This window comes from Phyllobates terribilis, unplaced genomic scaffold, assembly GCF_046119375.1.
Source record: "Phyllobates terribilis strain yellow unplaced genomic scaffold, ASM4611937v1 Scaffold_4__5_contigs__length_816908805, whole genome shotgun sequence".
In the NCBI taxonomy this organism is placed as follows: Eukaryota; Metazoa; Chordata; class Amphibia; order Anura; family Dendrobatidae; genus Phyllobates; species Phyllobates terribilis.
Genome location: NW_027362764.1, coordinates 80,277,487 through 80,303,955, shown reverse-complemented (window position 1 = coordinate 80,303,955; position 26,469 = coordinate 80,277,487). Strand labels below are relative to the sequence as shown.

General features: G+C 46.6%; 1 protein-coding gene across 2 annotated transcripts in view; it reads right to left on the bottom strand.

Moving 5' to 3' along the window:
• Positions 1-26,469, bottom strand: part of APBB1IP (amyloid beta precursor protein binding family B member 1 interacting protein) — a 257,758-nt gene that overhangs the window by 118,618 nt on the left and 112,671 nt on the right. For both annotated transcript variants that reach the window (XM_073676511.1, XM_073676510.1), the window contains 4 exons: positions 26,031-26,293; positions 19,060-19,137; positions 12,879-13,038; positions 7,975-8,096 (listed from right to left, as the gene is read on the bottom strand). In XM_073676511.1, coding sequence (XP_073532612.1) covers positions 7,975-8,096; positions 12,879-13,038; positions 19,060-19,137; positions 26,031-26,293 — 623 coding nt within the window. The remainder of the gene's footprint in view (positions 1-7,974; positions 8,097-12,878; positions 13,039-19,059; positions 19,138-26,030; positions 26,294-26,469) is intronic.

Here is a 26,469-nt window from a genome sequence, read left to right as displayed (position 1 = left end):
CCACACACAGTTAGAAGCCCAATATTTTTTCAGAGGTAGATGCAGAAAAAAATATATTCAGTTTGCAAACTGATGGAGGTCAGTATAGATGGACTAATACAACAAGTCCCACACACAGCTAGAAGCCCAATATTTTTTCAGAGGTAGATGCAGAAAAAAATATATTCAGTTTGCAACCTGATGGAGGTCTGTATAGATGGATTAATAGAACAAGTCCCACACACAGCTAGAAGCCCAATATTTTTTCAGAGGTAGATGCAGAAAAAAATATATTCAGTTTGCAACCTGATGGAGGTCTGTATAGATGGATTAATAGAACAAGTCCCACACACAGCTAGAAGCCCAATATTTTTTCAGAGCTAGATGCAGAAAAAAATATATTCAGTTTGCAACCTGATGGAGGTCTGTATAGATGGATTAATAGAACAAGTCCCACACACAGCTAGAAGCCCAATATTTTTTCAGAGGTAGATGCAGAAAAAAATATATTCAGTTTGCAACCTGATGGAGGTCTGTATAGATGGATTAATAGAACAAGTCCCACACACAGCTAGAAGCCCAATATTTTTTCAGAGCTAGATGCAGAAAAAAATATATTCAGTTTGCAACCTGATGGAGGTCTGTATAGATGGATTAATAGAACAAGTCCCACACACAGCTAGAAGCCCAATATTTTTTCAGAGGTAGATGCAGAAAAAAAATATATTCAGTTTGCAACCTGATGGAGGTCAGTATAGATGGACTAATACAACAAGTCCCACACACAGCTAGAAGCCCAATATTTTTTCAGAGGTAGATGCAGAAAAAAATATATTCAGTTTGCAACCTGATGGAGGTCAGTATAGATGGACTAATACAACAAGTCCCACACACAGCTAGAAGCCCAATATTTTTTCAGAGGTAGATGCAGAAAAAAATATATTCAGTTTGCAACCTGATGGAGGTCTGTATAGATGGATTAATAGAACAAGTCCCACACACAGCTAGAAGCCCAATATTTTTTCAGAGGTAGATGCAGAAAAAAATATATTCAGTTTGCAACCTGATGGAGGTCTGTATAGATGGATTAATAGAACAAGTCCCACACACAGCTAGAAGCCCAATATTTTTTCAGAGCTAGATGCAGAAAAAAATTATATTCAATTTGCAACCTGATGGAGGTCAGTATAGATGGACTAATAGAATGATGCTATGCCCAAAAGTTTTTACTTCACTAGGTGCAGTAAAAAAATTGGTATTCTATACACAGGTGGTATATCTTGCAACACAGATAGGCTACTCCACTGACTAACACACTCTGCAATAGGCCAAAAAGGATTAGCTTTGCTAGATTCAGCCAAATGCTGTGAAAAAAACTTGCACAGCACTGGCACAGACCTGCCTGGCAAAAACTGATAGGAACTGATGTAACCTAGTCCTGAAAATGACTCCAATTACAATTAGTCTTTACTCCCACAATCTATCTATTTAAGAGCACAGACCTGCCTGATAAAAGTCGTAGGAAATGCTGTAACCTAGTCCTTAAAAGGACTGCAATCACAACTATTCCCTACTCCCAAGTTATCTGTAGATTTGTGCGAAAATTGGCTTGAAATTAACAAGGTATAGCGCACACAGCAACAGCGGTGCCGTCTAACACGCAGCTGCAGCAGTGAGAAAATGGTGGCGACGGGGAAAATGGCTTGGTCTTATAGGGCAAGGACATGTGACATACACTGCCAATGACACATGCCCTTGCTTGTGTGAAAAAAAGCACTTCGCTCCGTGTGTGCGCTGCTGATAGGCTGACAGATTGCACCTCCCCACTGCAAATGCGGGAAAGAGAAAAAAAAATGGAGATCTTCATTGTTCCTGCAGAGATCCATCCCCTGCCCCTCCCCCCACCCCGCTGTACACTCAAACTGCATATTAACATTAATTTTCATCATTACTGAGAAAAAATCCAGTTATGATTTTGGTGCACGAACAGTTATCGAACATAACCTCGAACAGCCGAATTTTTCTCAAATTGCTCGTGTTCGCCGAACGGCTCGAACACCGCCCAAAACAGCTCGAATTTGAGATTGGCGAACAGTTCGAGTAGAACAACGCTCATCTCTACTCATTACCTGTATTAATTGCATCTGTTTGAACTCGCATAAAAGACACCTGTCCACACACTGAAATAATCACACTCCAACCTCTCCATCATGGCCAAGACAAAAGAGCTGTCTAAGGACACCAGGGACAAAATTGTAGACCTGCACAAGGCTGGGATGGGCTACAGGACAATAGGCAAGCAACTTGTTGAGAAGGCAACAACTGTTGCCACAATTATTAGAAAATGGAAGAAACACAAGATGACTGTCAATCTTCCTCGGTCTGGGGCCCCATGCAAGATCTCGCCTCGTGGGGTAAGGATGATTCTGAGAAAGGTCATGAATCAGCCCAGAACTACACAGCGAGTGGAGTTGATACCAAAAGTTCTATCTTGGTCTCATCTGACCACATGACCTTCTTCTATGGCTCCTCTGGATCATCCAGATGGTCATTGGCGAACATCAAATGGGCCTGGACATGTGCTGGCATGAGCTGGGGGACCTTGCGTGCACTACAGGATTTTAATACATGACTGCGTAGTGTGTTTCTAACGGTAATATTTGAGACTGTGGTCCCAGCCAGACGCGTATCTGGGGAGGCAGCTGGGGCATCTACCCCAGGTGCAGCCAGCAGAGGGGCGTAGTTAGGCCGCCTAATGCGGCGGTCCGAAGTATCTCCCCCAGCAGCTGCATCCTGCCGCCCCCCGGACAGAGAGTCAGTCGTTCTCTGAACCGGCTGTCAAGCTGACACCCAGTCCACAGAAAGTGAAGTGCGCCAGCTCCCAGTGTTCAATTATACTTGCATCTTTTAGACTCGAGTACAATTGAAGCTCTGACCTCCGGGTCAGAGCAACACCAGCAGCGTGATCAGGATATGTGATCACGCTGTTGTCATCACTTGCCGGCGCCCAGAAGCGTGAACAACATTGGTGGAAAGTGCTCCACAATGGAGCTGAAGACACCGAAGATTAAATGTAACGGGGGGTGATATTTACTATGTGGGGATGATATTTTTTGTGTGTGGGGGTATTTACTGTGTGGGGGTGATATTTAGTGTGTGTGGGGGGGTATTTACTGTGTGGGGGTGATATTTAGTGTGTGGGGGTGATATTTAGTGTGTGGGGGGGTATTTACTGTGTGGGGGGGTATTTACTGTGTGGCGGTGATATTTAGTGTGTGGGGGGGTATTTACTGTGTGGGGGTGATATTTAGTGTTTGTGTGGGATATTTACTTTGTGTGTGGGGGGGATATTTACTGTGTGGGGGAGATTTACTGTCAGTGGGGGGATATTTACTGTGTGTGGGGGGTATTTACTGTGTGTGGGGGAGATTTAGTGTAACGGGGCTGGGATAGATTTACTGTTTGTGGGGAGATTTGCTGTGTGTGTGTGAGATATTTAGTGTAATGGGGCTGGGGATGATTTGAGACCAGAAGTTTGGGGATCAAGGAAGAGACCGGTGCAGACACAATATGGGGAACGGGAGAAATTTGAAGACACAATATGAGGAGCAAGGGGTGAGATGAGGGGCATGTATGGGAGGATGGGTGCAGACACTGTATGAGGAGCGAGGGTGATGAGATGGGTGCAGACACAGTATGGGGAGTCGGGATGTATGAGGAGGCAATATGGAAAGTGAGAGGGTAAATATATGAGGAGGGAGGGGGAAACGTTTGAGGAGACTATTGAGGAGAATAGTGTGAGGAGACAGTATGGGGGCAGAAAAGTGTGAGTAGGCACAGAATAAAGACTGAGTAGTGTGTGTGTGTGGGAGGGGTGGGGTAGCATGGGGTGACAGTGTAAGGACACAGACAGGAAGGGATAGTATGCCAAGGAGGGGGAGGGAGTGTGATGAGGGTGCACAGTATAGAGACTGGACCTTATAAGGGGACACAGTGTGAGAGGACAGTGTGAAGGACAGTGTGAAGAGAGGGCCCAGTATGGTAAGGAGAGGGCAGTGTGGAGAGCATGTACCATAAGATAGACAGGGTGGGGGTCATATTTTGTGCAGGGAATATAGTGAGGGGCAATTATTATTCAGGGGCTCAGCGTAGGGCAGATATTTTTATTCAGGAGCATTATAATGACACTGCTATCTTTAAGGGCATCGTGTGGGGATTTGCTGCAGAAGACCGGAGAAGACTGAAGTCTGCAGAGACGGATTGTGGATGAGAAAAGTCATCATGGAGTCTGGACAAGATGAAGAAGAAAAGAAAGAGAACAACTCCAGAGACAATGTCATCTATCAGGTACCTGGATGTAAATGTTTTTTGTGATACTGACTAATTCTCATGTTTTTATTTATGTTAGGAGCGTTAAAGGGGTTGTCCAAGTTTGTGATGAGTCTGCAGTCATTCTATGTGACTGCAGACTTCTGACTTCTCACAGTGCGCCCTGCATGCTGTCAGGATTCTCTCATGCCGGCGATTTGTATTCATGTGGTCACGTGCCAACTAGACATGTGTGGACTCATTCAATGAAAATTAATTGAGGGAGGCAGGACAAGTCTAGTCGGAATGTGGCCAAAAGTACACAAATCGCATACTTGTGCAAGGAAGAATCCTAAAAGTGTGCAGTGCATGCGCTGTGAGTAATTAGAAGCTTGCAGTCACCTAGAGTGACTGCAGACTTTCATCTCAAACCTGGACGAGCCCTTTAATTATGAAATGAAGCCCTGTAGAATGCCAATCCTAACAGTGTGTAATATACAGTACTCCCTGTAAGGATTCAGCTGTGCTTGCTGGTTCCAGCAGTCATCACATGGCCACTTCACTTGTATGCAATTTTCAATCTTACGGTCATGAGACAACGAGCTTCTCTTCCTGTTTCTCTCAGTTTTACACAGAACATTGACAGAATTAGGGAGAGCAGCTCGTTGGCGCGTGACTAAGTGTGCAAGTCGCATATGTGCTTTTGGGAGGAGGGTGCCAAACTGAATTCTTGCCCTGGGTGCCACCTGCTCCTAGCTCACCTGGTCCCAGCTCTCTTCGGGTGTAGTTCTGGGCTGATTCCTAACCTTTCTCAGAATTATCCTTACCCCACGAGGCGAGATCTTGCATGGAGTCCCAGACTGAGGAAGATTGACAATTATCTTGTATTTCTTCCATTTTCTAATAATTGTGCAACAGTTGTTTCTCACCAAACTGCTTGCCTATTGTCCTGTAGCCCATCCCAGCCTTGTGCAGGTCTACAATTTTGTCCCTGGTGTCCTTAGATAGCTCTTTGGTCTTGGCCATAGTGGAGAGGTTGGAGTGATTGATTGAGTGTATGGACAGGATTCTTTTATACAGGTAACGAGTTCAAACTGGTGCAGTTAACACAGGTAATGAGTGCAGAGTAGGAGGGCTTCTTAAAGAAACACTAACAGGTCTGTGAGAGCCAGAATTCTTACTGGTCGGTAGGTAATCAAATGCTTATTTTATGCAATAAAATGCAGTTTAATTATGTAAAAATCATACACTGTATTTCTTTATCTATCTATCTATCTATCTATCTATCTATCTATCTATCTATCTATCTATCTATCTATCTATCGACACAGACAGAAGAGGTCCCTGCCCGAGAATAATATATAGCTCTTTCACAGCCCAATAGCTTATCAAAATGCACAATTCCACCTGCTTTAGAGGTGGTAGTGGCCCCTTTACTGTGTAAGGGGGATGGACGCCACCACCCCTTTAAGAAGGACTTTTCTCTGTTATTATTCCCACGTGCAGCAGTACTTGTCCCCGTGTGAGTGTATTGTCTAATGTAATGTTGATGCTTTTATGTATTCTCCCTGTATTGTACAGTGCAGTAGTTGCCTAGTTACAGCAGCATGGCAGAGCTGGCCAGGGGGAGGAGCGTAGGAGGGAGGAGCAGAGGCAGTGAGCTTAGAGACAGGAGACAGGAAGTCAAGGGGAGTGTCTGGGCGGCCATGCCCAGGACAAGGTGTCAGAGAAGAGCTCCAGAGAAATGGAGCTTGTGTGAAGACGGGGGTGTCCCCGCAAAGAAGGAGTCGAGGCAGTGGGGGCCGTAAGCCCACGAGTGAGGACCTGCTCGTGACAGGTCGGGACCGAGGACAGGTCGAAGCAGTGGGGCTGTAAGCCCATGAGTAAGGACCAGTGATGGTGTAAATGCACTCAGAGAAGAGGCCAGTACACGAGACATCAAGGGTCCATGTGAGTACCAGAGTGTCCGGCAGCCAGAGACCCGAGCCAGGGTTAGAAGGTGTGCAGATCCGAGGACAGAGACTAGGCACTAAGCAGAGTCCGGCAGCCATAGACCCAGGCCAGGGTTAGAAGGTGCGCGGAGGAGAGAGAGAGTGCCGACAGCCCTCAGCAGGAGCTGAGGACCGAACAGAGGCTGTGGAAAAGGGATGTACATATATATCTATATCCGAGTAGCACAGCGAGAGAGAACAGGGACTGTGGAAAAAGGGATAGGAGCCTTATCCGAGTAGCACAGCTTCCCTAGGACAAGCGGCAACCAGGACAGAGGGTGTGCTGAAGGTGAAAGTCTGCCTGCTGTGATAAACTGAGTCGGAAGGTATAGAAACGGCTTATTGTCCCTGCATAAGATCTGGGCCTGAGAATATCTGCTGCACCTGCCTGTACACTGCAATCTGTTAGTAAAGTTGGTTTTATTTAAAAGCACTGACTCTATCCGTGTATTCATGTGCGAGGTGTCGGGGTGCTTGCTGAAGGTTGCTCAGTAGACTCGCCCATGACTACCACCCTGTGCCACCTCGTTACAACTGCACAGGATGCATCAATAATATGTCTGCCCCTTATCTATCTATCTATCTATCTATCTATCTATCTATCTATCTATCTATCTATCTATCTATCTATCTAATATTTATCTATCCATCTATCCATATCATATCTATTTATCTCTCTTCAAGTTAAAAGTTTTGTCCAGTGAAAGCAAGTAAATCAGTGGGAGTCTGACAGCAGGGACCTACATTGATCAGCCGAACCGGGCACTTTTATCCCCATTAGAATGGAGCGGCAATGCACGTGCTCAATCTGCGCTCCATGCATTCCCTGTGGGGCTGTCTTGCATTGCTCTCAGCTTTTTCTGACCGCACCATAGAGGATAAATGTGGTTGGGTATCCGACCTGCCACACCATTTTGTAATGGGGATAAAAGTTCCCTGTTAGGGATAAAAATTCCCTAATCTGCCAATTTGGTGCAAGTCGCATTGGATGGACCCCTACCAATACAGATCTTATGGATATGTAATAAGCTGTTTTACCTGCACAGCCCCGTCAGGACTTGATGTTCCATCCTCCAGAAATGTTAACTTTTTTTTTTAGATTTCTGTAATGCAAGATCCTGGATATCAGGGGTTCCCAATCTATTGCTTGGCAGTCACATGTGGCACATGATGTGTGGCTCGCAGCTGTCTGCCAGCTTCTTACAGTAGCTCCAAGTCTAGCAACCAGTTATGAAGAGCAGGTTTCCAGATGGTGACTTTTTTTGTAGCCCGACACAGAAGAGCAGATCTGCATAAGCAAAAACTGGTCTTTGTAGGGTAGTACTGCCCGTCAAAGGATGTGCTGAAGGGAGTACCAAAGGTGGGCAAGGTGGGAACCCTGGATGGAAATATACTGCCTTGGTGAGATTTCTATGGGGAAGTTTTTGTTTTGTGAAAGGGGAAGCAGGAACATTGTCCGAAGGCCGGTATCACACATTCGTGTTTTGGGGTCCGTACTATGACAGCAATCCACGGATCGGCCGCAGGTCTCCTGAACAGAACTCAACAGCTCGTAAACAGTCTGCTTGTGATGCCTATAAAGCTGTTGAGTTTGGGTCAGAACAGGAGACCCTTGGCCGGTCTCTACATCGCGTGCTGTACTCTGATTATGAGATCACTTCCTGACTGAATAGTACTTTTACACCCATGTTCTCACCTGAGGGTTTTTAAACACAGCATATTTTTCTGACTTTTTCACAAAGTAAATTTTGTTTTCACTGTCTCTTGTCCAGTCTGAAAGGATTTCCACAATATTTTCATGGTCTTCAAAGAATCTCTCTAGAAGAAAAAAAAAAAAGAATATTGCGCAATGTTAGTCTCCCACCCATCCAGATTTTCATTCTTATCCTAGAGGGGCACTATTAAAGTACTCAGTGCTAGTATACTCAGTGCACAGTTCTGGGCTCCGGTGCTCAGGAAAGACATATTGGAGCTAGAGAGGGTACAAAGGAGGGCGACTAAGGTAATAAAGGGAATGGAGGGACTAGAATACCCAGAGAGGTTGTCAAAATTAGGCCTATTTACGTTGGAAAAGAGAAGGCTTAGGGGAGACCTCATAAACATGTATAAATACATCAGGGGGCAGTACAGAGATCTCTCCCATGACCTGTTTATACCAAGGATGGTGACAAAGACGAGTTGGCACACTATGCGTCTGGAGGAAAGGAGGTTCCTGCACCAGCATAGAAGGGGATTCTTTACGGTCAGAGCCGTGAGACTCTGGAACTCTCTGGGAGAGGAAGTGGTGATGTCCAACTCACTTAATGAGTTCAAGAGAGGCCTGGACGCCTTTCTTGAGAACAATAAAATTACATCTTATGCTTAGTGATAGTTAATTAATCCAGGGATTTAATCTGAATGCCAGATTGGTGTCGGGAAGTGAATTTTTCCTCAATGATGTAAATTGGCCTATACCGCATGTTTTTTTGTTGCCTTCCCCTGGATCAACGCTGCGGAATAGCTGCAGTGCACAAGAAATAGGCTGAACTGGATGGACGCTTGTCTTTTTTCGGCCTTATAAACTATGTAACTATGTAACTATAACAAATATCTGCTATATACATGATGACTAGTGTTGAGCGAGTATGTTCTATTAACCCTTTCGCCGAGTATGCTCGGGCCGAGCTCCGAGTATTTACAGCTGCTCGGTGATATGGTTGAATCGCTCCCGTGTGCATGATTTGCAACTGTTTGACAGCTTTATTACATGTGAGGAATGTGTAAGAAATAGACATTCCTCCCATGTAATAAAACTGTGAAACAGTTGCAAATTATGCACACAGGAGCAATTCAGACATATCACCGAGCAGCTGTAAATACTCGGAGCTCGGCCCGAGCATACTCGGCGAAAGGGTTAATAGAACATACTCGCTCAACACTAATGATGACTGATAATTTCTTACTTACTACTAAGATGTAGCAAATGTATTATTTTATGTGCCAATTTTTGTTGTTCTGTCCCACCAACCCCCACTGCATCATGTAATCACCTATATGTGGTAGGTTTTTCTTTTAATTGGTGCTTTCCTCCATGCTGTAATAGCATCTTGGCACCTCCAACCAACATTGATAAATGCCATTTAGGGTGTTGAAGACTTACAGGGGCAGGGCCACATGCTACTGTGACATCTGGACATGTTTCTATGTCTCGCCACCATCTGGTTGGCACTGGAGATGAGAGAATCACAGGAAATTTCGAATTTGCGTTTTTTTCCCCTGAGAAATTAAATTAGTCGACAAGTTATTCTCCGTAAATGTAATGTCCGTTATTATACTCAGACCCCAGAGCATAATAACTGTAATATATAAAGAACAAAAAAATACTTGTACTCACCCACCTCTCCCCTCTTTCAACCCTCAGGTACTCACCACCACCAGTCCAGTCATCGCTACATATTCTGATCCTCCGACGCTCACATTGGTATCTTTGGGCCTCTAACACTGTGCTGCAATTCCGCCTGTCCTGGCACCGTGGAGGTCAACGGTGTCATGACGTCAGACCAATGGTTGTGTCCTTCCTGCTCTCATGCGCAGAATAGAAGATGCAACGAGGACCAGATGGGTGGCGGTGAATGGTGGAGGTGCTGGAGTGGTGAGTGTTGAAGTAGTTTAATGATTTTTTAACCTTTTGATGGCCCAGCCGTTGGCTGCCATTTTTCTGAATCCCTGCAGAAGAGAATTACAATAAAATCCGCATTTTGACAAATGCGGATTCCAAATAATGTTCAATAATCTTCGAATTCTATCATCCTATTTTCAATAGATGAGGTGTGTAATGCACACGCCTGGACTGACTGGCGTGTGCGTGATTAATGATTCCACTGTGCCATGAACTAGAGAGTGCCTGGAGGGGCGTAACTAAGTATCTGCCCGATCCGACCAAGGTCGCACGACGGCATACGACACCAGGGCACCAGGGAGGAACCGAGCAGAGGGACCAGGTGCCATTCCAGGTCAGACCCCGGACAGGGCTGCTGACCCACACCGGGGAATACAGGAACAGGCAGGCTAGAGTGCAGGCTGGGTAGGGTCCAGTACAGACTGGGAGACGGGTTCAGAGCCGCAGATGTGGTAATCAAGCAGAGCAGAGTGAAACAGCAGGTGCGGTAGACAAGGCCGAGCAGAGCAAAACCGCAGACGTGGTAGACAAGGCTGAGCAGAGCGAAACCGCAGACGCGGTGGACAAGGCTGAGCAGAGCGAAACCGCAGACGCGGTAGACAAGGCTGAGCAGAGCGAAACCGCAGACGCGGTAGACAAGACTGAGCAGAGCGAAACCGCAGACGCGGTAGACAAGGCTGAGCAGAGCGAAACCGCAGACGCGGTAGACAAGGCTGAGCAGAGCGAAACCGCAGACTCGGTAGACAAGGCTGAGCAGAGCGAAACCGCAGACGCGGTAGACAAGGCTGAGCAGAGCGAAACCGCAGACGCGGTAGACAAGGCTGAGCAGAGCGAAACCGCAGACGCGGTAGACAAGGCTGAGCAGAGCGAAACCGCAGACTCGGTAGACAAGGCTGAGCAGAGCGAAACCGCAGACGCGGTAGACAAGGCTGAGCAGAGCGAAACCGCAGACGCGGTAGACAAGGCTGAGCAGAGCAAAACCGCAGACGCGGTAGACAAGGCTGAGCAGAGCGAAACCGCAGACACGATAGACAAGGCTGAGCAGAGCGAAACCGCAGACGCGATGGACAAGGCTGAACAGAGCGAAACCGCAGACGCGGTGGACAAGGCTGAGCAGAGCAAAACCGCAGACGCGGTTGACAAGGCTGAGCAGAACAAAACCGCTGACGCGGTGGACAAGGCTGAGCAGAGCAAAACCGCAGACGTGGTGGACAGGGCTGAGCAGAGCAAAACTGCAAGTACGGTGGACAAGACTGAGCGGGCAGGAACCGCCGAAGTGGTAAGTAAGACAGGACAGAGATAAATCGCCGAAGCGGTAAACAAAGATAAAGCAAAGGGGACAGGGCTCTGTTCACACGGAACAGACTGGAAAAGAAAGGCAGAACCAGAAACACACAAGGTACTTGCAAAGAAGTAGCGAAAAGACTCCAACTCACAAACGGAAGTACAATGACAACGAGTAGAAGTTAGGTGCAGGTTCAGACTATACAGAAAAAGGGAGCAAACGGATATAAAGACAAAACAGGTAAGAAGCTAGGAGACAATTCAGACAAGAACAGTAACTGCAACAAAATGCAGGAACGAGCCTAGGTAAAGCCAAGTGCTGGTTCAGACACTGCAGAAAAAGGGAACAAACGGACATAAAGACAAAACAGGTAGGAAGCTAGGAGACAGTTCAGACAGGAACTGTACTGCAACAAATACAGGAGCGAGTCTGGGTATGCGGCCCCCAGAGGGCGAGACGAACAGGCTAGTAGCGTGTTCAGACAGGCCTGGAAATACGGCCTCCAGGAAGGCAGACAGACAGCTGGCTAGAGTACACAGACAGGACACAGTTCAGACACGGGAACTGATACCGCAAGGCAGAAAACATAGACAGGACCTGGCACATCAGTGACAAGAAGCCAACTGACAGAACAAGATGCTCAGGCATGGATTCCAAGGAGGAGCTTGTTTAAATACCAGGTGACAGACAGCAATAGGCTGAGGACGCATTAGGGGTGTGTCTGCAGCAGCTACAAAAAACAGGAAGTTCAGCGGGCGTCGCCCTAAGCAGCCAGAGCAGAGCAAAGCAGACAGTATGGAAAGAAGCCAAAGTGGCAGTCTGGACTGGAAATCAAGTGCGCGCTCTTGCACAGTGGGAGATGGACCACTATGCAAGGATGCCGCCAGGTATGTTACAAGGTGGCCTCAGTTCTTCCTTGGCAGTCTTTATAAACAAAATTGTTTGGCCATTATACTGTATGATTTATTGTTTTCCAAAACACCAGTCCATTTCTGAACTATTATTTCTATACATTCTTGATCCAAATCTTCACATACTCCATCCCCCCAAAGCTGACCAGTTCTTCTATTACCAATCATACCAATGATTTACAAGCATGGTCAGATAGTATAATCTCATTAATCTTGGTGTCCCTCACCTTGGTTACTGGCACAGAAGAGATAAGAAGATCTATGATTCACCAGGTATCATGCACCTCAAGCAAAAATATGTATTCACTTTCCACTGGTTTCTGTCATTGTCATGGTTCTACTACAATGGGTTTTAGCATAAACCGTTCATGACTTTTTCTCTTTGGGAGACACTGTATATCTGGATAGTCTATATGCCTTGGACCCTATTTCTCAAGGAAACATGGATTTTTCAATGTCTGTTTGATGATCCAAGGGGTTGAGATGCATTTGTGTCTATTTCTAGTATCTCTTAGAAATCTAAGAGAGTGCCCTGGGTCAGCTATACAATTCAGTGGAAAGGGCCACCCTCAAGTGTGGACACAGCCATTTAAGGCTACTGTAAGAGTCATGTTTTCCTGCTTCCAGAAGTAGCATGGTGGCCTCCACCAACCTTAATCCAGACCTTCACATAATAATAACCTGAGATCTGAATACATCCTAACATATGCATATTAATAGATACATCTCATTAACCAAGTACTCACCAATCTGAAGCTCAGGATTTTCCTCATATAAACACCACTCAACTGCGAAATCACAGTGAGTCTTCTCAAACAGGTTGTCCAGTATCTCACGGACAGTCTGACGTTCATCCACCATCAAGGTCTTGGTGCTGCTATCTGTCATGTGAACCTTAACAATCAGCTGTACACAAAAAGAGATGGTGATATAATGTGCCACAGACCATGTTGAGACTAATACATATATATTTCCTCCTTACTTAAAAATACTGCTGATATATTCCTATTGACCTGCTTATGCAATTTGTATATATGTGAATGTAGATGAATTTTCCCGTGCATTGTATATTAGGTGGTGGTGACCTCTAGATGTCTATGTAGCACCATAGACTATAAATAGGAGCTGTAGGCTGGAAGTAAGTCAGTCTGTGGCTGATATCAGAAGAGAAACATAAGTCGGCTGTGCTGTGCAGAGAGTCAGAAACTCACGAATGGTGCAGGTCCTAAAAAAAGAAGGAGCCTCCTCGGAGCCTGCTATGAAGGATTCCAATGACCTGTAGCTGAGTTCCTATTGGACACTCATGAGGAGATGCAGAGCATGGTGCAAGAAGGCAGCAGACATTAGGGCATACTTACTGCAGAATGTAAGATTTTGTGTGACTTTGGGAGGAAAAGTGGGGATACACATTTCTTTTTCTGGAGGCCCTGTATCCATACTTAGTGTGTGTAAGTGACCGAAAGTAGTGCATGAAGAATATGTGTAGTTCAACGCCACCGGTCATAATGGTTGAAGTGATGCAAGTTGTGGCCTGAGGGTAAGTGATGAAATCTTCATGCGAAACTGGTAGACGTGCACTGAGATTTTACAGAGTTCTTGGCCCATTCAGTTAGCGAAAGGCACAGTGGTGCAATAACATGACTCAATTGCTAGGCAGGGTAAGTTGTAGGCCTTTAGAAGAGTTAGTCATCTTCAGGTGCAACTGGGCCAAAAGATCTCAACAAAGGACTGTGTGCATTTACTGCAATTTATGTATGTATGTACTATAACAGTCTATGGGCTACTACTTTACAATGTGTGCAGCATACAGAGAAGTTTTCCAATTTTTATTTAACACCATGGCTGCTGTGGCTGTATATGAAAAATAAAAGCTGAAATCTATATTTCCCATCAATTTGTATTTACAAATGAAGCCCCCGTTTCACAAAAAATCAGGATCATTCAATTGAAAAACTTGAAGGCCCATTTAGGTAGGGTTAGACAGGCCAACAAGCGGATTCTCCACCACATATTGTAATGTAGCCCTCATTCTCAAGAGCTCACGAGTTTAAGAAAAAGACAACCACAACTGATGTTTAAGCAGAAACTGCTTTTGATAAAAGTTACCATAGATTTACATAAGTGTGGGTTTTAGACCCAGTTCTCTCTTTTTGTTTTCAATTGTGACAATATGTAACTTTCTCAATTTTCCTTCTGATCAAAGTTTACTTTAAATCCGGACACCACATGAATTTACATAAATCTGGGTTGTCTTCTTTTATCTATAGTGACACTGAGAGGATATGTAAAAATTGTAATTTGCCTTACAAATATTTCCAAAAATAAAAGTCAGCATCCATTTATTGTTTGCCTTACACATTCTGATGGGATGGGCAATATAACTTATGGGAGCCTTTAAGAGAATCTGACACAAGGTTTTTGATACTCCATCTGAGAGCATTGTGATATAGGGGCAGGGACCCTGATTGCAATGATGTGTCACTTAGTTTACTGGGTACTACAGTGTTTTATTAAAAACAGTTTTATCTTCTGCAGATCTAGCAGTTCTCTGAATGCTGAGCTCTGTATAACCCACACCACTGATTGGCAATATGGAGGACTACATGGCAGCAGGTTTACTAGTCCTCTTGTGATAGCTTTATAACATCACTGTTTTATCAGCAGGAAGTTAACAGCAAGCAGCCCAGTAAGTGACACATTGCTGGAATCAGGGTCTCTGTTTCTATACTATGCAGCTCTCAGATTAGGTAGCAAACACCTGGTGGCAGACTCCCTCTTACAGCTCTGTTCACACCTGTTATAACTGAATCTAAGATGAGGTATCAGATCTATTGCGCAAAGGCATCTAGTATTGCTTAGACCTTTCGGACTTATAACAGAGTTTGTTTTGTTCATTTGAGCTATCCAAAACGTTCAGTGTGCAGTACAGTTTTTCATGTCAAAGATGGTGGAATTTGCAACTGTCTATTATTTCTAGTCTAGCCAGTGGTCTGTATTTATTTAGGAAGCTGGTCTGAAGTCTAAAAAATGTTGGGGTCTAGTCATGGGACCAAATTAATTTTGGGGTCTGGTTTGCGGCTGGCCTTAGTCTAGGAGGTCAGTTCTAAAGTCTGCATTCATTTTTGGGTTTGGTCAGGGATCGTCATTACTTTCAAGGTCTGCAGGGTGTGGTTTATGGCCTAAATTTATTTTTGGGTGTGATCTGGAGTTAATGGCTCATTTGCCCCCGTCCTACATCACTAATTTGGCCAATAGTGAATATAGTACTTTACTTTTGTTTATCTTTTTAGAATCTTCCAAGGCTTAATTTCTGAACTCGCCCCTAAGAGCCACAAATCAGACAGAGACAGCTCAGCCCGCCAGCTGAGCCTGAAGGAAAGTGCATATTAATGAAGGCTGCGGTATAGAGAGAGAGCCAAACATGACTGAATACAGCCATCTACAGCTCTGTTGACATGTGTCTCTTACTAGGTAAGAGGAGGAAGAGAATAGAACATCTTGGCTTAATCCCTCTGTGACAAGTTGGTCACAGAGGGATTAAGAATTGGAGGAGGGCGGTAGCGGCAGGCAGTTAGAGAGGACCTGTTACTTGCTGAAAAAAAATTAGTTAAATGCATTGTAAAAATACCTGAGCTCCCCTGATTCTACAGCTCTTTTCCATTTTGCGCTGTGTCACTCCATTTTTGAGATATTCACATTTGTTTCTTCTGGAGTGAAGTATGTGAAATCTCTGTTTGTAGTCCAACTGGACGTTTCTTCAGAGTCTTCTCCTTGGGCTATTTGTGTCACACCCAGAAATTTAGCTTAGGGAGAGGGTTCCTTACAAAGGACATCTTGTTGAAAAAAATGAGTTAAATACCTTTTAAAAATCCTTGAGCTTCCTTGATTATTTCACTCTTTTCCGTTTTGTGCTGTATCACTCCATCGCAAAGTTATTCACATTTGTTGTGTTTGGAACGCAGTATGTGAAATCTCTGCTTGCAGTTCAACAGGGCAGTTCTTCAGAGTCTTCTCCTTGGGCACGTGGTTTCACCTCTGCCTCCCAGATGCTGCCATGTGATTGACAGCTTGTGAGAGGGAAGGGGTCAAACAACATGGCCACGGAGAAGACTCTGAAGAACTGCAAGCAGAGATTTCACATACTGCGCTCCAAAAGCAACAAATGTGAATATCTCTGCAATGGAGTGACACAGCGCAAAATTAAAAAGAGTGGTAAAATTGGGGGAGCTCAATGATTATTAAATGGTACTTAACACAATTTTTCCAGGAAGAAAGGGGTCCTAAAGAAGGAACCCCCTTCACAAGCTAAATTTTTGGATGTGCCCCAAATAGCAGCTCACAAGGGCCTCGATTCATCAAAGTGCTTAAACCGCTTTGAAAAGTCAGAAAATTTTTGCGCAATGCAAGTTTTTGTGTTTTTGCACCACTTTTGCCAGATCCGCCAAAATGGGCAGAGCTGGGGCGGAACTGGGGCGTGATGCAACAACTCTTGCACCACTTTTTTGTAGCTCTATGTTATACAAACGCGATGGAGCATGCGACAATTCTTCTTCTCATATTTTTTTACAGAAACATTGAAAATGCCAACTTTGTGGACTGCCATAGAAGATTTTCGTTATGTTCTGCTATGGTATCTAAATCCAAGGAATTCGAGGTTACAATGTGGATAACTTTCACATTTGATGATTGGCACCAGCTTGTATGTGGAATTGCTCTTGAAAAGATATAACTAAATGTTTCAGGCGCATAAATTTTCATAATGAAATAACCATGAACTAAGTGTTAATACCAGAACACAATTATTTCTCTGTTCTGTCCACTATTGTGACTTTGCAGCCCCTTAGATGTATCCTGCCGTTACTACAATGTCTCACACACTGTAACGGTTCTTTCTATTTCTGTCATTGTCAGAGATTTATTTTGCCGCAGGTGTTTCCTGAACCTATGCAGCTGCGGATAAAGTGCTGGTCGGCTGTATCAGGATCCCAGGCGGCAGCAGGGCACCACTCATCATCTTAGAATTCTTCATTATACAGATGAGAAAGTGTATTGTGAAGAATATATATAGCGTCATCAGGGTTTGTCATTTAAAAAAATAATAATAGTAGTAGTATTTCTTTATGTTCTGCATTATTATCACTGAAACATGTCAGAAACAAACAAGGCACTTGATATATGATACAGAATTTGCAATTATTAGTGCAGTTAGCAGAATAAAATAAAGACTTGTTCCAATAAGATTTCCATGGCACATTGACATCAATCAAAAATGGCAACCACAGGAATTACCGACCTGCCACGACAATGGAGTCTTTTTTTGATGTGACCCTAACTATTTCTATCAGACATGTCTCTGTTGGGCCAAAGACTTACAAATTTGAAGCATCCAGCAACAGGCTTCGGCCGGGTTCACTTTGCATTTTTGCTGCACGTCAGTGGTTCAGTCGGGGGTTCTGTCTGAAGCCCTGAAAAATGAGATTCAGGTGCATCCTCTGACAAGTCCATTAACTTAAAGGGAATCTGTCAGTAGGTTTTTGCTATGTAATCTGAGGGCAACATGAGGTAGCAGCTGATACACTGAATTCAGCAATGTGTCATTTATTAGGTTGTGTGCTGTTGTTTACGAGATTATCATTGCCCAGACTACAGTGCACATGAGCCCTGATCTGACTCTGCCCCTGTCTTCTGATAAGCAGCTCACTGTCTATAGACAATGTACATACGGAGCCTGGTGTGGGCGGGGTTAGCTTTCTGTGCTCTGCTTCATGCTACATCTAAGACCTCTGTTTGTGTCACAACTGCTTCACTCAGTAAACTAAGTGATACATCGTTGGAATCAGCGTCTCAGCCTCTACATCATGCTGCTCTCAGATGAGGTAGGAAAATCCTAGTGACAGATTCCCTTTAAATGGGGCAGATGGAGTCACTTTATGCTCTCTCTGATCTCCATTTAGGCAGTGTCTGCCTCGAGTCAGACACAAAAACATGGTTGACTGTGCTTTTTTGCCTACCTCAAGAAGGTGGACACTGCTGAGACAGAGGCCAGACAGAGCACAGAGTGACTCCTTTTGCCTCATTAAAATCAATGACTGAGTAAGGGGTTGCGCCTAAATCTTATTTTTCAGGGCTTCAGACGGAAGCCTTGATGGAACCACTGACGGCTGGCAAAAATGCAATATGAACATAGCCTTAAGCTATTGGGAGAAGAACTCAGCCAACTGCTTCTAAAATTGAGATCCTCTGGGCACTTTGCGTGCGCCCAGCTGCCATGACAAGGCGCCCTGTCTTTGACGGGATCATAACCTTTGTTATCTCACCCTGGACTAAAATCCTACAAATGTACATGACATCTAGGATCCATAGCTACGATGTGTCTATGCACACAAAAATTCTGATTGTGGATTACAGACTGCAGGGTAACACTTGCAAAGTAGATTTTTTTGAATACCTACAATTAGTATCAAAGATTGTGAAAAATAGTGAAATGGACATTTAGGTAGGTATTTATATTTACAGATGACCTGGCGGTAACACCCCTGTTTGCAGTCACGAGCCCTCAACCGGGTGAAGCTGTACTCTTCCTAAGTAAAGCTAACCACACTCATATATCTGTTTGCCCAGATTCAATCACTATTCCAATATTTTCTAGTATTCAGGGACTTGTTTTACTTAGAGGCATTTACTATCTGCTGCGATTGGAATCACGGGATTTTGTACTATTATTGGTTGTTATTGGCAACAAAGACAGTTGTTTCGATGATTCCGAGGGTCCCTCCATCTGTGCAGAGCCCGTGCTCTCTGTCATTATTATGGCACACGAAGGACGTATCATGAATAAAATCAAATATGTAATTCAGACCCAAGTAGTTTATTAATTAATTCTGACCCTGAGAGAATATTTTATTTTATTTTTTTTGCCTTACTTACTTTTTTAACCTTGGCTTCCTTCATTTTGTCTAAAGCAAGCATTATTTTGTTAGCTTTGGCTTTTGAATCTTCTTGGTCCTAGAATAAATAATAGGAAATAAAATTAAAATAAAGTGAAATTATTTTGCCCTTTTTTGGCGAAACTAAACATATTACATAACATGCTAACTATGGCATGTCTTGAAAAACAATGCCCATTAAGAAAAAAATATTCAATGTTATATAATATTATATTAGCACTTCCCCATGAGATTGTAAAGTCTGCTACAACTGCTGTTTTCAGTTCTCTTTCTAAAGACTCACATAAGCCGTGTATGCAAAACATAATTCAGGAGCCCAATGAGGAGCACGTGATGTCTGTCTATATCAGTGGTAGTGGGCAATTTGTGGCTTGGGGTGAGTCTGAATTCCCATGCATAGCTACCAACACTCCTGAATTTGATGATTTTTCAGATATGGTACAATTTTGGGGGTGTCCCAGCCCAAAAGGGGCAAAATTTGTGAAATCCTCACCCTAAAATGGGCACTTATGCTCAAGGTGTGGTGTTCTCAGGTGAGTTGTGACAGTTAGTGGGCAGTAATGGGGGCAGGAATAAAATGTCGCTATGCTGTCAATGTTAATGTTAGTAGTTATGCTCATATATTGACTCATAAATCGCTACTATAAGTTTGGGAATGTGCACTGTACATGTATCATGGAAGTGAATACTTACTGGATGGAGCAGGCTCCGTAGCTGAGCCCGCGCTATATAGAGCACAGGTGCTGCCTGTGTTGTACGGTTGGCACCCAAGAGTAACTATCGGAGCTACCTCAGATCGCAACAGTGTAAATTCTTAGATGCTACAGTCAATCTTGAAAGCAGCATTTATGAGATTTGGAATATGTGGGGGGTGGTATTGTAGCACCCCGAGGACTCGGCTGCTACAGGGGTATTGCACCTCAAACCAGAGGTGTGGTATTCCACTCCCGGGTAAGGATGGAGTGTGGGACCGAGCTCAGTTAGCTGCATGCACTACACTCATCCCATTTCCGGGGGACAGAACAACGGTACTCCCACTAGGTAGATGTGCAGGTACGACAGCGTCTGTCCCTGGCTGGAGTGGGAGGGGGGGAGGAACATCCCAGTAGTGTAGGAGCAGACAGGGGAGGGACTCTGGGCATAGGAAGGAGCCCATTGGGTGCTAGTCACCTGGGCTCAGGTGTCAGAGGGAGTTTAAGAGGTGGGCACCATCTTGAGACAGGGTTGAGTCTGAGGAGAAGCTGAGGGAGAGTTCAGCCAGAGAGGGCTGACAGGGAGCTGTGGCTCCGGCTGGGCCCAGCTCCAGGGCCAGGCCTGAAGCGCAGAGAAGAGTAGAGAGAAGAAGAGGAGCAGCATAGGAAAGAAAGATCAGGAGCTCTGTGGGAGCAGTGCTAAAAGGAATCAGGGGCTGGCAGCTGAAGAGCTCGCCCTGATTGAAGAGTTACCACCGGACCCGGAGTCCGAGGCTGTGGGGATTAACCCAGACCCAGCAGCAGAAACCGCCCGGCAGGGGATTTCAGGTCCTCTGGCCAAGAAACCCGAAGGCACGGTCACACGCGTGGGACCAGCACCGCCGTCGTGGAGTGGAAGCCACTAGAAGGCCCCGAGTCACCGGCCATACGGGTGAGCACCACACGGTACACTCAGGGACGTGGGCTACCTTTACCCGCCTCTAGCAAGGAAGCCAGAAGAGTACAATTAGTTGGGGAGGCCTACAACTCCGCCTGGCCAAGGGGGATCCCATCTGCTCAAGGACTGACCAGGCCCCGACCGCTAGCCAGTACTCCGGGAGGGTCTATCTTTGTCACCAGTAAAGACCCTGAACTACACCGCATCGTCTCTGAGTGGTTCCTACTACCCCCATCATCCACGTCGGCTGCCCTGAGGCCATACCCCTCCCGTTGGGGGTTATACCATCCACGCTGCACCATCCTTCCACCGGCCTCAGCGGTCTGCCCTGCAGCGGCAGCTCCATAGCTGCATTCAACGGGTGGCGTAGTCGTCCAACATCTACTGCTAATACTCAGCCACACAGTTTGACTCCCTGGGCACGGACCGGGTCACCGCCACGAAACTACTACCCCCAACAGGCCCGGCTCTGGGTAGTCCCCGCGTGCGCAACGCTACACTAAGTAGGCCCAGGGGCGCGTCAACTTTTGGCGTAGTCGGCAGGATTACGTGCCCGCAACCACCGGGTACTGCGTGCCAGAAGAAAAGTTCACATTTACCGTAAAAAGGAGTCTCCCGCCAATTCCGGAGGGTTCCCGCCATCGGACGCCATCTCGGGTCGTTTCCCGCCGTTTGCCCGCCATTTGAAGCCTTTTCCCGCCATCCACGGAGTTTCCCGCCATAAAGAGACAATTCCCGCCATCTGAGACGATTACCCGCCCTGGCAGAGCGGACGCCATTGTGGGCGTGCCAGAGGGTGGCAAGAGGCCACCTCCCATCGTGGGCCAGGTCCAGGAATGGCGCCAAAAGCGGAAACCGCCCCCACCAGCAGAGACTGCAATGATAGAAATGTCCATCAGTGTGAGAGGGCTGCCCCTGGAACTGACAATCACTAAGTTGCCCCGGGACCACCCTCAATGGGGCGGATACAGAACAAAACCAAGAAGATGGGTGCGGCCTGGAGGAGTCTGGACAGATCGCACCCGGAGATGGAGGGAGAGTCGATCAGCACCGACCCTGTGGTCCGGAACATGTTGCAGGCTGCCACCCCAGAAGGCCTGGTGGAGATCCTGGCACAGCTCCCCAGAAATCGGGAGCGTGCACAGACCGCGCTGGAGGCCTTGGCCCGGAAGATGGCCCGGGTACAGCAGGAAGCGCTGGCCGAGTGGAGGAGAGAGATGGTCCAGCAGGCTGGAACCCGCCAGCAGAAGACGCCACCCGCAACGTGGAGCATGTCTGCCCCTGAGGATGGTGCAGGAGGAACGGAGGCAGGAGACGACGCCGCAGAGGGAGCCGCAGAGATGGAAGCAGGTAATGGGGACGTCATCACCCCGTGCCCAGTAGCCGCAAGCCTGCCCCAGCTCCCCGTCGCAGAGCCCGAAGTTCCACTTACCGCGCCCGTTGCCGCACCGCCGCTGCTTCCAACTAGGCCTCGAGCGGCAGGAGCCGCGGTCGTGCCCTCTGTTACGCCACGCCCCTTGACCCTGAGCGCGGCAAAAGAGGAAGTGCCCCCGGCCTGGTCGCAGGGCCGAGTACCCCCGGGTGCCGCAGTCTCCACAGCGCCCTCTACCTCCACAGCGCCACCGTCCTGGTCGCAAGGCCGAGTACCCCAGGGCGCCGCCGTCCCCACAGTACCCTTCACCTTCAGAGTGCCACCGGCCTGGTCGCAAGGCCTGGTGAATCCGGGCGCCGCTGCCCCCACCGCGCCCTCAACCTCCACAGTGCTGCCCCTGGGTGAAGACCTATTCACGCAGCGCACTTGCCCGGATGGGCAGTCCTTCGTGTGGCCACCGGAGTACGTCAACCCCCGACTCCGGAAGGAGTGGCCCCAGTGTGAGCCTCTGATCCCGGCTCCGGCGCCCGCCAACATTGTCCCGCTCCCATTGGAAGAGGCCCAATTTGCGTGGGACCCCACCGGCGAAGACCTCATGGGGTTCACCCAAGAGACCCGGGCGGCCGCAGCCCAACGTGAGGAGTGTTGCCGACAACAACTGGAAGTCTTTCAGAGGGAACGGCGAGAGAGGCGGGTCCGCGAGGAGCGGCTGCAGGTCCAAAGCGCGGAGCAGAAAAGCCGGACCCGACGAAGCCGCCGTGCGGCCCACGGTCCCCGCGCCACCGGGACTGTAATAAAGTTTCAAATGGAGCACGGCTGGGGCTTTATCCGGGATCACAGAACCCCCGGCGACGTCTTTGTTACCCGCAGGGATGTTGAGAGCCACCTGCCGGAGGGACACCGAGGACGTGACCTCTACCCGGGTGATGAGGTCACCTTCACCCGGCATCAGTGTGCCAAAGGACCATACGCCCTTCACGTGCACCGGTTGACGGAGGAGGAGTTGCAGTATGGGGAAGATCAAGAGGACCCGGACGGGTCTGAAGACTATCCTCAGGAGGAGACAAGGAGAAGACACCGCTACTGAAGGGAAGTAGCCCAAATAAAGTACTGTAAATAGTTACCCGTAAGGGTACTTGACATGCTGCTAATCAGAGTATGGTCCCCGTTGGGACTAGTGTGGAACTGTTTAAAGGGACTGTTTCCTGTGTGCCCCTATCCCTTACCAGGCTGAGGACTGTGAGCAGCCATTCCCCTATTCCCCACTGGCCGAGGACTGAGAGCGGCCATACCCTGTAAATAGTTGCGCTTCCTAAAGCGCCCCCTTCTGGTTTTATAAAGAACTGTTTTTCTCTAGTGACTGTTGCACTTTACTCGGTCATAAGTTGCACCGTGGCCGGAGGAACAAGAATGCTTTATATGGAAAAGTTTTATATCAAAAGTTTATGCTGCTAAGATAGTAATCTAAAAAAAAAAGTTACCTGTAACGTTATATTTTTCTGATAATGTTTTTTTATAATGTTTTATATGTTAGTGTGTACTTTAAAAAAATTTTGTATGTTTTGTTTTATTCTTTTACAGCCCGAGGACGTGCTGTGGTTTACCAGGGGGGAATGTAGCACCCCGAGGACTCGGCTGCTACAGGGGTATTGCACCTCAAACCAGAGGTGTGGTATTCCACTCCCGGGTAAGGATGGAGTGTGGGACCGAGCTCAGTTAGCTGCATGCACTACACTCATCCCATTTCCGGGGGACAGAACAACGGTACTCCCACTAGGTAGATGTGCAGGTACGACAGCGTCTGTCCCTGGCTGGAGTGGGAGGGGCGGAGGAACATCCCAGTAGTGTAGGAGCAGACAGGGGAGGGACTCTGGGCATAGGAAGGAGCCCATTGGGTGCTAGTCACCTGGGCTCGGGTGTCAGAGGGAGTATAAGAGGTGGGCACCATCTTGAGACAGGGTTGAGTCTGAGGAGAAGCTGAGGGAGAGTTCAGCCAGAGAGGGCTGACAGGGAGCTGTGGCTCCGGCTGGGCCCAGCTCCAGGGCCAGGCCTGAAGCGCAGAGAAGAGTAGAGAGAAGAAGAGGAGCAGCATAGGAAAGAAAGATCAGGAGCTCTGTGGGAGCAGTGCTAAAAGGAATCAGGGGCTGGCAGCTGAAGAGCTCGCCCTGATTGAAGAGTTACCACCGGACCCGGAGTCCGAGGCTGTGGGGATTAACCCAGACCCAGCAGCAGAAACTGCCCGGCAGGGGATTTCAGGTCCTCTGGCCAAGAAACCCGAAGGCACGGTCACACGTGTGGGACCAGCACCGCCGTCGTGGAGTGGAAGCCACTAGAAGGCCCCGAGTCACCGGCCATACGGGTGAGCACCACACGGTACACTCAGGGACGTGGGCTACCTTTACCCGCCTCTAGCAAGGAAGCCAGAAGAGTACAATTAGTTGGGGAGGCCTACAACTCCGCCTGGCCAAGGGGGATCCCATCTGCTCAAGGACTGACCAGGCCCCGACCGCTAGCCAGTACTCCGGGAGGGTCTATCTTTGTCACCAGTAAAGACCCTGAACTACACCGCATCGTCTCTGAGTGGTTCCTACTACCCCCATCATCCACGTCGGCTGCCCTGAGGCCATACCCCTCCCGTTGGGGGTTATACCATCCACGCTGCACCATCCTTCCACCGGCCTCAGCGGTCTGCCCTGCAGCGGCAGCTCCATAGCTGCATTCAACGGGTGGCGTAGTCGTCCAACATCTACTGCTAATACTCAGCCACACAGTTTGACTCCCTGGGCACGGACCGGGTCACCGCCACGAAACTACTACCCCCAACAGGCCCGGCTCCGGGTAGTCCCCGCGTGCGCAACGCTACACTAAGTAGGCCCAGGGGCGCGTCAGTATGTAAGGTGGAAATTGGCAATTAGCTTCTAACGCCCATCACCCCTCCGTCCTTGTGATGAACTGTCATGACAGCCCGGGACCTTCTGGCAGCCTTCTCCTCCTCCATGTTGCTACATCTATGAAGTACGTAGGTCGTTAATTTACCAATGCACTGCAATACTACAGTATTGCAGTGTATTGTATAGATGATGAAGAGACGTCAGGTTCCAGTCACCTAATAAGACTAATTAAAATATGCAAAGAAAATATAAACCCCCCAAACTCCCCCAAAAAATATAAAAATTGAAATCACATCTGTTTTCTAGAAACCTAAATAGCGAAATGTAAAAAATAAACATAAAAAAATGAATATATTTGGTATCCCTGCATGAGTAACTATCCTAACGTAAAACCTAAAACTATTTATCTCATAACTTCATAAGGTGAGAAGAAAAAAAAATCATAATGGCAGAACAATTATTTATTGGTCGTGTCTCCTCCCCAAAAAATAGAATTAAAAGAGATCAAAAAGTTGTATGGACCCCAAAATGATACCGTCAAAATCTATAGCTCGTCCTACAAAAATACAAGTTCTCATGCAGATCTATTATCCTAAAATTAAAAAAAAAATGAAGCTTCTCAGGATATGGCAACTGAAGCCAATTTTTTTTAAAGTAGTTAAAAAAATTTGGTATCATTATAACTGTACTGACCCATGCAATAGTTACCAAGGCAGTGTTGTCAAAACAAGATCCCAAAAAAACAAAGGTGAAATTGCTGTATTTTTTCAGTTCCATCCCACTTGGAAAGTTTTTCATAATAAAATGAATGTTGCCATTCTAAACTACAACTCATCCCATGAAAAAAATGCCTTAAAACAGCTATGTTGCTGGAAAGAAGGAAAAGTTGAAAAAAAAAAAGCTGCATCTCCAGGGGCTTAAACTGGACAACCCATTTTACATATTCAATCCAATTTATTAAGCCTTTCTCGAATAATAAGGACACTTACTATAATATTAAGCCCTTTAAAATAGTTGCTGTTGAAAAAGATGTCCCCCCTTCCCCTTTATCTTATCTACCTGAGTTTTTAGCTCTTCAGGATCTGGCGGTGGAGGAGGTAGATCCATTTCCCATGCACTAGGTGGTGGTGGCGGGAGAGAAGATAGGTCATCCATGGAACTAGCCGCCAAATTATCTGTATAATTGAGATAACAGTAGTTTGCGCTGTCTAAATTAGGAAAGGGAGGGGTGCAGTTAACTTTCAGTTCGGCATCTTTGCAGTCGGCCACAAGATCGGCCATGAGAGCGTCCAGATCATTGTCTTCAAGCGCATTAAGTGACTCTGTAAAACAATCAGAAATAAGTAAATTTCATCTTCCAATATTTCTCCAATTTGTTTCACCACTTAAATAAATAAAAAAACCTATGCATGCAAATTTGTTATCCGTTTATGTGTACTGACCGGGATAGTCATGTTGCTTGGTCATTTTTACGACAAAATGAAAGCCCATAAAACAT